The sequence below is a fragment of the Rhinatrema bivittatum genome, chromosome 1 (assembly GCF_901001135.1).
Source record: "Rhinatrema bivittatum chromosome 1, aRhiBiv1.1, whole genome shotgun sequence".
In the NCBI taxonomy this organism is placed as follows: domain Eukaryota; kingdom Metazoa; phylum Chordata; class Amphibia; order Gymnophiona; family Rhinatrematidae; genus Rhinatrema; species Rhinatrema bivittatum.
In genome coordinates, this window is record NC_042615.1 from 824,620,213 (window position 1) to 824,633,994 (window position 13,782).

General features: G+C 45.3%; 1 protein-coding gene across 1 annotated transcript in view; it reads left to right on the forward strand.

The window, feature by feature from the left end:
• The first annotated feature begins 9,143 nt into the window (after window positions 1-9,143).
• LOC115079084 (scavenger receptor cysteine-rich type 1 protein M130-like) overlaps window positions 9,144-13,782 on the forward strand; it is a 257,001-nt gene continuing 252,362 nt past the window's right edge. Inside the window, exon 1 of the mRNA XM_029582122.1 lies at window positions 9,144-9,439. Within this exon, the coding sequence (XP_029437982.1) occupies window positions 9,256-9,439 (184 nt within the window). The 5' untranslated portion in view covers window positions 9,144-9,255. The remainder of the gene's footprint in view (window positions 9,440-13,782) is intronic.

Consider the following 13,782-nt stretch of genomic DNA (forward strand, 5'->3'; position numbering starts at 1 on the left):
CCTCTGGCAACAAATTCCAGAGCTTTATTGTGCGTTGAGTGAAAAATAATTTTCTCCGATTAATCTTAAATGTGCTACTTGCTAACTTCATGGAATGCCCCCTAGTCCTTCTTTTATTCGAAAGTGTAAATAACTGAGTCACATCTACTCGTTCAAGACCTCTCATGATCTTAAAGACCTCTATCATATCCCCCTTCAGCCGTCTCTTCTCCAAGCTGAAAAGTCCTAATCTCTTTAGACTTTCCTCATAGGGGAGCTGTTCCATTCCCCTTATTAATTTGGTAGCCCTTCTCTGCACCTTCTCCAACACAATTATATCTTTTTGAGATATGCCGACCAGAATTGTACACAGTATTCAAGGTCTGGTCTCACCATGGAGCGATACAGAGGCATTATGACATTTTCCGTTATATTAACCATTCCCTTCCTAATAATTCTTAGCATTCTGAGCCGATGATTTTAAAGTATTATACACTATGATGCCTAGATCTTTTTCTTGGGTGGTAGCTCCTAATTTGGAACCTAACATTGTGTAACTACAGCAAGGGTTATTTTTCCCTAATAGCAACACCTTGTACTTGTCCACATTAAATTTCATTTGCCAATTGGATGCCCAATCTTCCAGTCTTGCAAGGTCCTCCTGGAATGTTTAGGGATGTGAATCGTTTTTCGACGATTAAAATTATCGTCAGATAATTTTAATATCGTCTTACACCGTTATGGAACACAATACAATAGAGATTCTAACGATTTATCGTTATAAATCGTTAGAATTGTGAGCCGGCACACTAAAACCCCCTAAAACCCACCCCCGACCCTTTAAATTAAATCTCCCACCCTCCCGAACCCCCCCCAAATGACTTAAATAACCTGGGTGTCCAGCGGCGGTCCGGAACGGCAGCGGTCAGGAACGGGCTCCTGCTATTGAATCTTGTTGTCTTCAGCCGGCGCCATTTTCCAAAATGGCGCCGAAAAAAGGTGGCGGCCATAGAACAACACGATTCCACGGCAGGAGGTCCTTCCGGACCCCCGCTGGACTTTTGGCAAGTCTTGTGGGGGTCAGGAGGCCCCCCCCAAGCTGGCCAAAAGTTCCTGGAGGTCCAGCGGGGGTCAGGGAGCGATTTCCCGCCGCGAATCGTTTTCCGTACGGAAAATGGCGCCGGCAGGAGATCGACTGCAGGAGGTCGTTCAGCGAGGGTTCCGGCGCCTCGCTGAACGACCTCCTGCAGTCGATCTCCTGCCGGCGCCATTTTCCGTACGGAAAACGATTTGCGGCGGGAAATCGCTCCCTGACCCCCGCTGGACCTCCAGGAACTTTTGGCCAGCTTGGGGGGGGCCTCCTGACCCCCACAAGACTTGCCAAAAGTCCAGCGGGGGTCCGGAAGGACCTCCTGCCGTGGAATCGTGTTGTTCTATGGCCGCCGCCATTTTTCGGCGCCATTTTGGAAAATGGCGTCGGCTGAAGACAACAAGATTCAATAGCAGGAGCCCGTTCCGGACCGCTGCCGTTCCGGACCGCCGCTGGACACCCAGGTTATTTAAGTCATTTGGGGGGGGGTTCGGGAGGGTGGGAGATTTAATTTAAAGGGTCGGGGGTGGGTTTTAGGGGGTTTTAATGTGCCGGCTCACGATTTTACGATTTTTCACGATATTTTACCCCCCCAAACAGCAACCATACGATTCCCTCCCCCTCCCAGCCGAAATCGATCGTTAAGACGATCGAGGACACGATTCACATCTCTATAATGTATCATAGTCTGCTTGTGATTTAACTACTCTGAATAATTTTGTATCATCCACAAATTTGATAACTTCACTCATCATATTCCTATCCAGATCATTTATATATATATTGAAAACACCGGTCCAAGTACAGATCCCTGAGGCACTCCACTGTTTACCCTTTTCCACTGAGAAAATTGACCATTTAATCCTACTCTCTGTTTCCTGTCTTTTAACCAGTTTGTAATCCACTAAAGGACATCGCCTCCTTTCCCATGACTTTTTAGTTTTCATAGAAGCCTCTCATGAGGCACTTTGTCAAATGCCTTCTGAAAATCCAAATACACTACATCTACCGGTTCACCTTTATCCACATGTTTTTTAACCCCTTCAAAAAAATGAAGCAGATTTGTTAGGCAAGACTTCCCTTGGGTAAATCCATGTTGACTGCGTCCCAGTAAATTATGTCTTTCTATATGCTCTACGATTTTGATCTTGAGAATAGTTTCCACTATTATTCCTGGCACTGAAGTCAGGTTCACTGGTCTATAGTTACCCGGATCGCCCCTGGAGCCTTTTTTAAATATTGGGGTTACATTGGCCATCCTCCAGTCTTCAGGTACTATGGATGATTTTAATGATGGGTTACAAATTTTAACTAATAGATCAGAAATTTCATGTTTTAGTTCCTTCAGAACCCTAGGATGCTAACCATCCAGTCTAGGTGATTTGCTACTCTTTTGTTTGTCAATCTGGCCTACTACATCTTCCAGGTTCACAGTGATTTCGTTCAGTTCGTCTGACTCATCACCCCTGAAAACCATCTCCGGAACTGGTATCTCCCCAACATCCTCATTAGTAAACACGGAGGCAAATATTTCATTTAGTCTTTCTGCAATGCCCTTCTCAAGTTCCAAGTCCTCATCGGAGTACCCAGATCCTCGCCTGTCTCTCTAGAATCCATCTCTGATCTTCAATCTACGTCTGAGCGTCTTACGTCTGAGTTCCAAGCCTTTTCTTCACTTTGTCTTGTCTGAGTTCCAAGCTACCTTTGTCTTTGTCTCATCTGAGTTCCAAGTTGCCTCATATCCTTGTTTCGTCTGAACTCACAAGTACAAAATGTCCTTGTCTCATCTGAATCCCAAATGCCACGAGTCTTCATTTCATCTGAGCCTCCAAGATTCCTTGTCTTGTTCAAGCTGTCAGACTGTCCAAGGCCGAGGTCTTGCCTTGTTCCAGTATTTGTATTTATTTATTTATTTAAAATCTTTTCTATACTGTCGTTAAGTAATAACATCACAATGGTTTACAGGGAGGCACATATATTAAAATGGTTCTTGTATTTATTTATTTTTATTTTTATTTTATTTTTAGTTTTAGTTTTTATAAACCGACGTTCCTGTATAAAATGCATATCACACCGGTGTACAGTGAAATAAAACTGTCGCCACGTGGGCAGCTTACATTATAACAAATAACATTTTAAATAACATAAATACATTTAACATTTTAACAGATAACATAAAGATTAGAGGAGATTAGAGAAGATTAGGGGAGATTACAGTAAACAGTCGGGGTTGATTAAGATTATGTGTTCATACTATCTTTAATAATGTTGCCATTTAGAATTCGGTAACATAGTTTCATAATAAAGATTATTTGTTGGATGCTATCTAATCTATCCTTTAATTTTATAAATTTAGACAGATCTTTGTGAGACACTGTTGCAAGATTGTTACTTTGTTTTATAAAGTGGCTTTAATTTATTTCATTACTTTGTTTAACAAAGTGGCTTTAATTTGTTACAATACTTCTTACTGCTTGTCTTGAAGGCAAATGTTTAAACAATTTTAAAGAGACTGAACTGCTATATGAAGGCAGACCACCGACATTTCATAAAATAGGTATTTTATAACTATTTACTTCCATATATTGGCATGCACAGAATCATGCTTTTTCATAAGGAGATGTGTCAAGTTAACTGATTAGACCATGTTTTAATATTTTTGTCTATTGTCATTAATTACATTTGTGTTTTTTATTTTATATTATTTATATAATTTCATCATGTTTGGTGTATATGTTTTATTCACATTTATATGTTTTTATTTGTGACTATATTTGTTTTGTTCTGACAGCCTCTGAAACAGCTCAAAGAGTGAAACTCGGCCTGAGTCGGGCTTTTTACGATGTTTTGTACATAATAAAGAATTTCTGGTGTTCACTGTTCCTTTTTTCTTGGTCGCTACTGCAGTATTGGATCAGTTTCTGGTTTGTTTCTTTGGACCTTTTCTCTGAGGTATCCAGCATCAACCATCACTGTCTGTCCCTCGGACATCTCCAGTGGCTGTACAATAAAGAGTCCTTCTACTGTGTCCGCTTACTCAAGAGTGCTAGCCTATCGCTGAGGTTCCCCATGGGGCCCCTCCCCATGGGAGGTGTCATCGCCACAACGACCAAGAGTCCACAAACATGTCTCAAACACAACAGTTTATCTGGGTAGCCTATGTTTAAATTTAAACAGTGTACACAAAAAAATGATAAAACAATATTTTATTTTTCTGTTTTCCATCATTTCATATAAAAAATGATTTGAACAAATCATTGATATTGTCTGTGGTTCAAATGAAAACATTCCTTATGAATATGCATGAGAATAATGTGTATACAATGGAGGCAGTGCTTATTTCATGCATAACTATTGTGGATATCCTGAAAAGGTGACAGGCTGTATGTGTCTGAGGTTGAGAACCCTTGCACTATATCAGTTGTTCTACCTCTTTCTAAAACCCCCAGAGATCAGTGAAAGGTTAGGACTCCCAGACACAGATCAGGATTTATATCACAGCTGCTTCCCCAGCAACCAATCAGGAAGGGCCCAGAGGCTCTTTAAATTAACCTGAAGCTCCAGTGATCCTCCTCTTCAGCGGTGACCCTCCTCTTCAAGCGGTGTTCGGCTCGAGGGAAGGCCTGCGCGATCGGCACCACAGACCCATCGGGGTAAGGACTTTAAAAACCTTCTCTTACCCTTGGTGGGTCCACGCCCGACCACGCGGCCCACAGTGCCGTTCCGCTGCCGTCCTGCAGTCAGAGTCCTGCCCTCCTAACCAGCCACTGGGGAACAGCCTATCACAGCTGCTTCCCCAGCAATCAATCAGGAAGGGCCCAGAGGCTCTTTAAATTAAACTGAATCTCCGGAGCCGCACGCCGAAGGAGCGCGACAAAGGGGCCAGCCCCTTTGTGTGCCCCTTCGGGCAGCCCCTTCGGACAGCCCTGATAGACTACGCTGAAATTACCTCTACCACTTTGCTTATCAACCCCCTCCTCACAAGACAGTGGCAACTGCCATAGAAACCCAAACAGCTACGACCACGACATTCAAAGCTAGACCTGTGCAAACAGCGCCTTCGCTCCGCCTGGGTAAGGCCTTTTTCTTCCTTTCTCGTTTCTTCCCTCATCTCCTGCTCCCTTTCCTTTCCTTCCTTCGCTCTCAACCGGACAGGACCGCCTCTCTTACGGCGACCAATCTAGGCTTTGATCACGACCAGCTCCCGTCCACTCATGCTGATAAACCCACCCCCTCGTGTCCCAGCCAAACAGAAGAAGATCAACAGCGCTTTAATTCTATCCAGCCCGTGAATCCTCCATCATCTGCAGACCCACCGTGAAGCAGCTACGACAGTACCAGGAAGCAGCACCGCGGCGTTCTAAGCAAGGCCTCACAACCTGCGCCGGCATCCCATCGGGATCTCAAACTCCCCACCATCTTAATTTTTGCTCCTCAGCCTCTTCTCCCACCAAAGGAACTGTGGGAGGAATATGCTAACTCAACATATTCCTGTCAGACACCACCATCTCCACACCAGCATTTACCCTGTGCTAGCATTACCATCAAGAAATCATAGATCCCTCACCCCAATCATGATCACCCCACTTACTCAGTTCTTAGGGCTCTCCCTACTTTTGGTAACCCTGTTTAATGCACAATCCCTGACCAAAAAGATGCACATCCTAAATGACTACTTACGGGACTCCGACCCAGACATCTGTGCCATCACAGAAACCTGGTTAAAAAACTAAGACATTGCGCTAGTTAATCAATTACCTATACACAAGTATGACATATTATCAATCCACAGACACAAAAAACGAGGGGGCGGTCTACTCCTTGCGACCAAAAAAGAACTTAGACTTACACCGCATACAATCAAGTCAGAATCTAAACTGGAACTAGGCTTAGTCAAATCACAACAACTTCAACTACTACTAATCTATGCTCCTCCAGGATTACTCGAATCAGATGCCTTTCCCCTCATTGAATCCATAGTGAAGCACATCGATTCAGACCTACCTACTATGATCATGGGAGATTTTAATTTACACACCGACGCCTTCTCCCGGTCCTCCAATTGCGAAACCATTCTCAATTCCCTCAGCGCAATGGGATTCACACAGATTGTCAACAACCCGACACACAAAGCAGGACAAACGCTGGACCTTATCTTTATCAACTCAAAGTTCTCTTGCTCTTCAACACCATCCTGTACTCCAGTCCCATGGTCAGATCACTTTCTGATAACCACCAAGGTCTCCGCAAAACAACAGACTCACAACCCGCAATACTCTTCTACCATTCACTTCAGGAAATCATGTGCTTCTGAGACACTCAGCGACCACCTTGCAAAAGAAGTACCAAACCTGGACCTATCCAATCCTGATACAGCCGTCCTCTCATGGCATAACATTACTGAAGCAGTCGCTAACAATTTATGCCCCGCAGTTTCCAAAATAATAAACCCTGAAAAAAAAGGAAACCAACCCTAGTTCTCCACAGAGCTCAAACGGATGAAACAAATCCTTTGTCATAACGAAAACAGATGGCGCAATGCTCCCAACTCTTCTACGCTATCAACATACAAAGGAACTTTACATCACTACAGGACAGCAATCCTTAAATCAAAAAAAGAATATTATGCCAACAAAATCCATGATCACCAATATGACGCCAAAGCGCTTTTCTCATATGTGTCACAAATCACTAAGCCATCCCCACCGACGATTCTCGACGAACAGGCACAGTCTAAGGCCAACGCGCTGGCATCATTCTTTCAGCAGAAGATTACGAATACTCTTGCACTCCTACCCACCAATGCTACTCCCTACACTACATTCACCAACTCTCGCTCCTACACAGGATCCAAGCTCAACAACTTCGAGCTAACCTCCTCCGGTGAGATCAAATCCCTCCTCAAGAGACAGAAACCATCTAGCCATCCAGCTGACAGCATTCCATCCAAACTGCTACTACTGATCCCTAACAGGATCTCGGGACCCCTAGCTAACATCATAAACTGCTCGTTAATCCAAGGGAGGTACCCAGACAGCTTAAAAACCACTTCTCTCAAACCCCTCCTCAAGAAGCACAACTTAGACCCCAAAGATCTGGCTAACTTTTGCCCCATCTCGAACCTCCCTTTCTTAGCCAAATTAACAGAGAAATTGGTTAATACTCAGTTGTCTGAATATCTTGAAGAACATAATATCCTTTATCCATCCCAATATGGATTTTGTAAATCCCGTAGTACAGAAACGCTTCTCATTTCATTGACAGACCATATCATCATGGGACTAGACAAGGGCCATTCCTTTCTTCTAGTACTCCTAGACATTTCAGCAGCATTCGATACCGTCAACCACTCCACCCTCCTGAATCGACTAGCAGACATATGTATATCCAGATCAGCCCTCAGTTGGTTCACGTCTTTCCTCAGCAATAGAAGCTTCAAAGTTAAAATTAATAATAAAGAATCACCCTCGACATTATCCTCACTTGGTGTACCTCAAGGATCCTCTTTATTACCCACCCTCTTCAACATTTACCTCCTCCCCCTCTGCCAGCTTCTAACAGACCTTAACCTAACACATTACATATATGCAGATGATGTGCAGATTCTGATTCCGATAACTGAATCCATCGCAAAATCACTCAAGCATTGGAACAACTGCCTAAAATCGATTACCAACCTCCTCAACAGTATTAATCTGGTTCTTAACGCATCGAAGACTGAACTCCTCCTCATCTCCCCTAACCAAGATAACCCACTACCACAGACCAACCACAACATCCAGCTCACACATACCCATGTTAGAGATCTTGGGTTTCTACTCGACAATCGCCTAAACTTAAAGAAAATGATCAACACCACAACCAAAGATTGTTTCTATAGACTTCAGGTTCTAAAAAGACTCAAACCTCTACTATTCTTCCACGACTTCAGGACAGTTCTGCAAGCCTTGCTATTCGCCAAAATAGACTACTGCAGTGCTCTCCTCCTGGGTCTCCCCAGCTCTACCACCAAACCTCTACAGATGATACAGAATGCCGCGGCAAGAATCCTGACCAACACCAACCGTGGAGAACACATATCACCTATCCTCCGTAACTTACACTGGCTCCCAGTATACTATCGAATCCTTCACAAATCACTCACTCTTATTCACAAATCCATCTACAATCACCTACATCTGGACCTGGTATTCCCTCTCAATCTTCATATCTCCAACAGACCGACTAGAGAAGCATATAAAGGAACTCTACAGGCCCCTCCCACAAAAGCAACTCGCCTCACCTCGACCAAAGATCATTCATTTTCTACAGCAGGCCCAGCTATCTGGAACAATATCCCTTCCGACCTCAGAATGGAACCCTGCCTCTCAACATTCAGAAAAAAACTTAAGACCTGGCTCTTCCGCCAAGCCTTCTCAGATCCACCTTATACACATTAGCTGAGGCTCTATGGATCCCCGTACCAACTTGAAGTTTCCAATAAGATCCGCCCCTGGCTCACCAATTGTTTATACTTGTTTACTGTGTTCCTAGGCCTTTTTTCTTCCAGCAGTCTATGCCTCCAAGTTTACTATCCTTGTTGAATGTAACTTTGTTTTTACTGTTTAAACTATTGTCTTTGGTTCAGTCCCCCAATTCGATGTAAACCGATCTGATATGGTCTTTTAACCATGAAGGTCGGTATAGAAAAGTGTTAAATAAATAAATAAATATCTCCTTTGTAGAGGTTACACATGAAAAGGAAAGAATTATCCTGCTACCCTTATCAATATAAATAGAAAACAGCATGACATAGTGAAAAGAAAATTAGAAATTGTAAACATTCTTATATTTTTCATAATTAAATTTGATCATCTAATCTATATTTTCTGCAAACCTGTAAGAAAATCTTTGAATATTTGCTGACTGTGAAAGTAAATATCTTAGCCACTGCTTAAATGTGTTTTCTGAGCTCTGGGTACCCCCTCTATCCAAGCTCAGCTTCCGGAGATAAAGGGGAGAGGGATGAGTGCTCCTACAGCTGACTCTCGATGTCTCTTTTCTCAGGTGCACCCAGGGTAAGACTGATGGATGGAGCCGGGCCCTGCCATGGAAGACTGGAGATTTACCACAATAATTCCTGGGGGACAGTTTGTTATCAACCTCTGGAGGAGGAGCTACCGATCACTGGTGAAGATCTCAGGCGGATGGGCTGCAGAACGACCTTGCAAGTATTCACAGACAGTATCTCCAGAGAAAGTCGATTGGCTTTCATAACGTATGTTCGTTTTTGTCATGGAGTACCAGGGAGGACGAGATGTGAATACACAATAATACAGATAGATGACTGCGATTCCTTCAAATATATTGTAATCAATAGTTTAAGATCAGGTACTGTGATTAATAATCATTATTATTATTATTATTATTATTAATAAAAAGAATAAGGAATTAGAAAGTCATTGAGGGCTTATTATGACATTACAGAATATGAGAGCAAAGATAATATTTTTTAATTGAATTTCCTATGAGTTCATTATTTGTCCATTCTGTATTCAAACCTTACTATTGTAACCCTTTTTTTCATTACCTAAATGGATTTCATCAGGCACACAAATGAGAACTGCTTCTCATCTCCCCAGATAACAATTCCATCTCTAATCCTCCAACTATCCCAACTACTACACAGGTGAGAGATCTAGGAGTATTAATTGATAACCGGATGAACCTTAAAGTTTCCATCAACAGAACCACCAAGGACTGTTTCCACAAACTCCAAGTTCTGAAAAGAATTAGACCACTCTTCCACACTCAGGACTTCAGAACCATTCTACAAGCTATCATTTTTTCTAAGATCAATTACTGTAACTCTATCCTTCTGGGCCTACCTTCCTCCTACACTAAACCCCTCCAGATGTTACAAAACACTGCGGCAAGATTACTGACAAATTCCAGGAGGAGGGACCATATATCTCCAATCCTAAAAGATCTCCACTGGTTGCCTGTTCACTTTAGAATCCTCTACAAATCTCTTTCCATAATATACAAAACCATCCATCAACACACCCCACTCGACTTACAAGTCCCATTCCAAATTTATAACTCCTCCAGACCAACAAGAGACACACTCAGAGGATCTATTCAAGTGCCCCCAGCCAAAACTACCAGACACATTACCTTGAGAGATCGGGCCTTTTCAACAGCCGGCCCCCTTCTGTGGAACTCCATCCCACCGGACCTTAGACAGGAGCCCAGCCTCCCAACCTTCAGGAAGAGACTCAAGACCTGGTTGTTTAAAAAAGCTTTCCCGGACACCGATTAATTCTATTCAGCCAGATTCTACCACTTCCACATGTAAAAATGTTATTTCTAATGTAAATACCTATACCTAATGTTATTCTCTCCCTTTTCTTCTCTCCTCCCAGTTCTATTACCTTGTTATTTGTAACTGCTTCCTTCTACACTAATAGGTTATTGAATTGTTCACTGTACACCCCTGTTATATGTAAACCGGCATGATGTGTTTGCAACATGAATGCCGGTATATAAAAATTTTAAATAAATAAATAAATAAATGTTTCTGTGGCTGCTTCACCAATGCTCTTCCCCTCCTGCTTGTCCCCAACGTGTGAGCTCTTTCTGTGGGGGTGGAAGCAGGCTTTCTTGGCCTGAGCAGTAGTAGGGATGTGAATCGTTTTAGGACGATTAAAATTATCGTCCGATAATTTTAATATTGTCTTAAACCGTTATGGAACACAATACAATACAGATTCTAAAGATTTATCGTTATAAATCGTTAGAATCGTGAGCCGGCACACTAAAACCCCCTAAAACCCACCCCCGACCCTTTAAATTAAATCCCCCACCCTCCCGAAAACCCCCCCAAATAACTTAAATAACCTGCGGGTCCAGCGGCGGTCCGGAACGGCAGCGGTCCGGAACGGGCTCCTGCTCCTGATACTTGTCGTCTTCAGCCGGCGCCATTTTCCAAAATGGCGCAGAAAAATGGCGGCGGCCATAGACGAAAAAGATTGGACGGCAGGAGGTCCTTCCGGACCCCCGCTGGACTTTTGGCAAGTCTCGTGGGGGTCAGGAGGCCCCCCATAAGCTGGCCAAAAGTTCCTGGAGGTCCAGCGGGGGTCAGGGAGCGATTTCCCGCCGCGAATCGTTTTCGTACGGAAAATGGCGCCGGCAGGAGATCGACTGCAGGAGGTCGTTCAGCGAGGCGCCGGAACCCTCGCTGAACGACCTCCTGCAGTCGATCTCCTGCCGGCGCCATTTTCCGTACGAAAACGATTCGCGGCGGGAAATCGCTCCCTGACCCCCGCTGGACCTCTAGGAACTTTTGGCCAGCTTGTGGGGGGCCTCCTGACCCCCACGAGACTTGCCAAAAGTCCAGCGGGGGTCCGGAAGGACCTCCTGCCGTCCAATCTTTTTCGTCTATGGCCGCCGCCATTTTTCGGCGCCATTTTGGAAAATGGCGCCGGCTGAAGACGACAAGTATCAGGAGCAGGAGCCCGTTCCGGACCGCTGCCGTTCCGGACCGCCGCTGGACCCGCAGGTTATTTAAGTTATTTGGGGGGGGGGTTCGGGAGGGTGGGGGATTTAATTTAAAGGGTCGGGGGTGGGTTTTAGGGGGTTTTAATGTGCCGGTTTTTCGATTTTTAACGATTTTTAACGATTTTTCACGATATTTTACCCCCCCAAACGGCAACAATACGATTCCCTCCCCCTCCCAGCCGAAATCGATCGTTAAGACGATCGAGGACACGATTCACATCCTTAAGCAGTAGTGAGGTTATTTTCCTTTAGGTGTGTATATCCTTATCTCTAACCCTCTTGGAGTTCAGTGATGCTGTGCTGCAGGGGCACATAGGAGGGACACAGTACTGGCCATTCAAATGAAAACTGTGCTTATTTGTTCAAAACAAGTACTCAAGGTGCAATCTTCTAAAATTTGTGTGATGTTACAGCTGTTGGTTGTTCCACTTCTGTGTCTGTCTTCCTGGGCTCAGGTTCTCTGGGTTTTGTGCCAACCACTGTGGTCTGGACTGTATAACTGTCTGACAGGTAGCTCTAGGTGAGTGAATCATTTAAAAGGAGTTCCCCTATGTTATTCTCTCTCTCCCTAGGACCCCATGCTATATGGGTGTAACCCAGGCATCTTACCAGTAAGTCATGGGTATTTAGTATAAGTCCACTAGCTAGAGTAGGATGGATAATGGGAGTCACTCCTTCTGTGGCGTCTGGAATGGTCGTCCCACTTGTAATAGTATATAACTGCGCCTTTGCTACAGATTGGGAGGCAGTCCTTTTTGGTACAGAGGTAGAGAGGTGTTACGGTCATGGAGCCTTGGGCTGGTTGGGACAGTGGATGGTATGCTATGGAAGACCACAGCAAGCGTCCCAGCTGGGAGGCAGCATGGAAGAGACTCTGAAGAGGCTTCACCACTGAAGTCCGAGGTCTCCCCAGGAGGAGCCCATAGGAACCCGGACCTCTTGGTCTTAGGTGGGATCCAATGCAACCAAGGATCCAGGCAGCCGCTGAAGAGATGGATGAAGGCTGGGCCCAGGTAGCTGGAGAGTCTTCTCCCTCAGAAGCCCGTGGCTCCCCCGGGAGGAGCCCGTGAGAGCCCGAGCCACTGGGACTTAGGAGAATCATCTGGGTCAGCAAGTACCGGATACCTGAGGTGAAGAAGAAGCCAAAGTCAGAGTCCAGGAGTGAAGCTGAGTCAGAAGCCAGGAATCAGAGGTCCAAACCAAAGCCAGGGACAAAGCAGAAGATGGAGTCGTGGACAGAGCCAGGTCGGAAGCCAGAAGTCAGACGTCAATACCAAAACCAAAGAGGGGGGGGGGAAGCTGAAGACGAGTCAGGAAACAAGCCGCGTTGGAAAACAGAAGCAATTCAGGGATACAGCAGCAACTAGACTCTCAGACAACTGAGGAACCTCGTGCAAGGCAAAGGCTTGATAGAGCTGCAGGGTTTAAATGCCCTGCAGCATGTGATGTCATCCATAGGCCATCCTAGGATTTCACACGCTGGCCCCTTTATGGGTCAATCCCCATGCGCGTGCATGCCTAGGGGGCGGGGCCCAATGCGTCGGGTTGGCGGCATCTACCTCGAGTAGGGAGAGCAGCGGCAGGCTGAAGATTGGGCCCTTGCGGCCAGGAAGAGCTCCGTGTGGGCCAGGCTGACCCCGAGCTAGGAGGAGGGACCGGGAAATAGCCCAATCCCATAACAGTATTCCCCCTCCTATGCCCCCTCCCTGGGGACCTGGGTTTACCCGGATGATCCATATGGAACTGGTGGAGAAGGCCTTTGTCCAAGATATTGATGGCTGGCTCCCAGAAATTCTCTTCGAGGCCATAACCCTCCCAGGAGAGGAGGTACTCCCAATGCCTGAGACAGAACTGTACTCCCAATGCCTGAGACAGAACCGTACATCAAGTACTTCTTTAACCAGATAGACAGTGTCATTCTGCACCTCAGGCATCGCTGGTGTAGGTGATTTCTTGTGGTAGGGAGAGAGAACCAAGGGATTCAACAAGGAAACGTGGAAGGCATTGTGGACCCTGAGCATGTGCGGGAGACGGAGGCGGTAGGAGACTACCCCATGCTATCTTTGACTGCGAAGGGGCCAATGTACCTAGGTGTTGCGATCCTGCCCGCGAGGAGCGCGGGCAGGCTCCTACCTTCACGGCCAGTCGGGCTTCTGACGCTGCTGCTTCCCCTG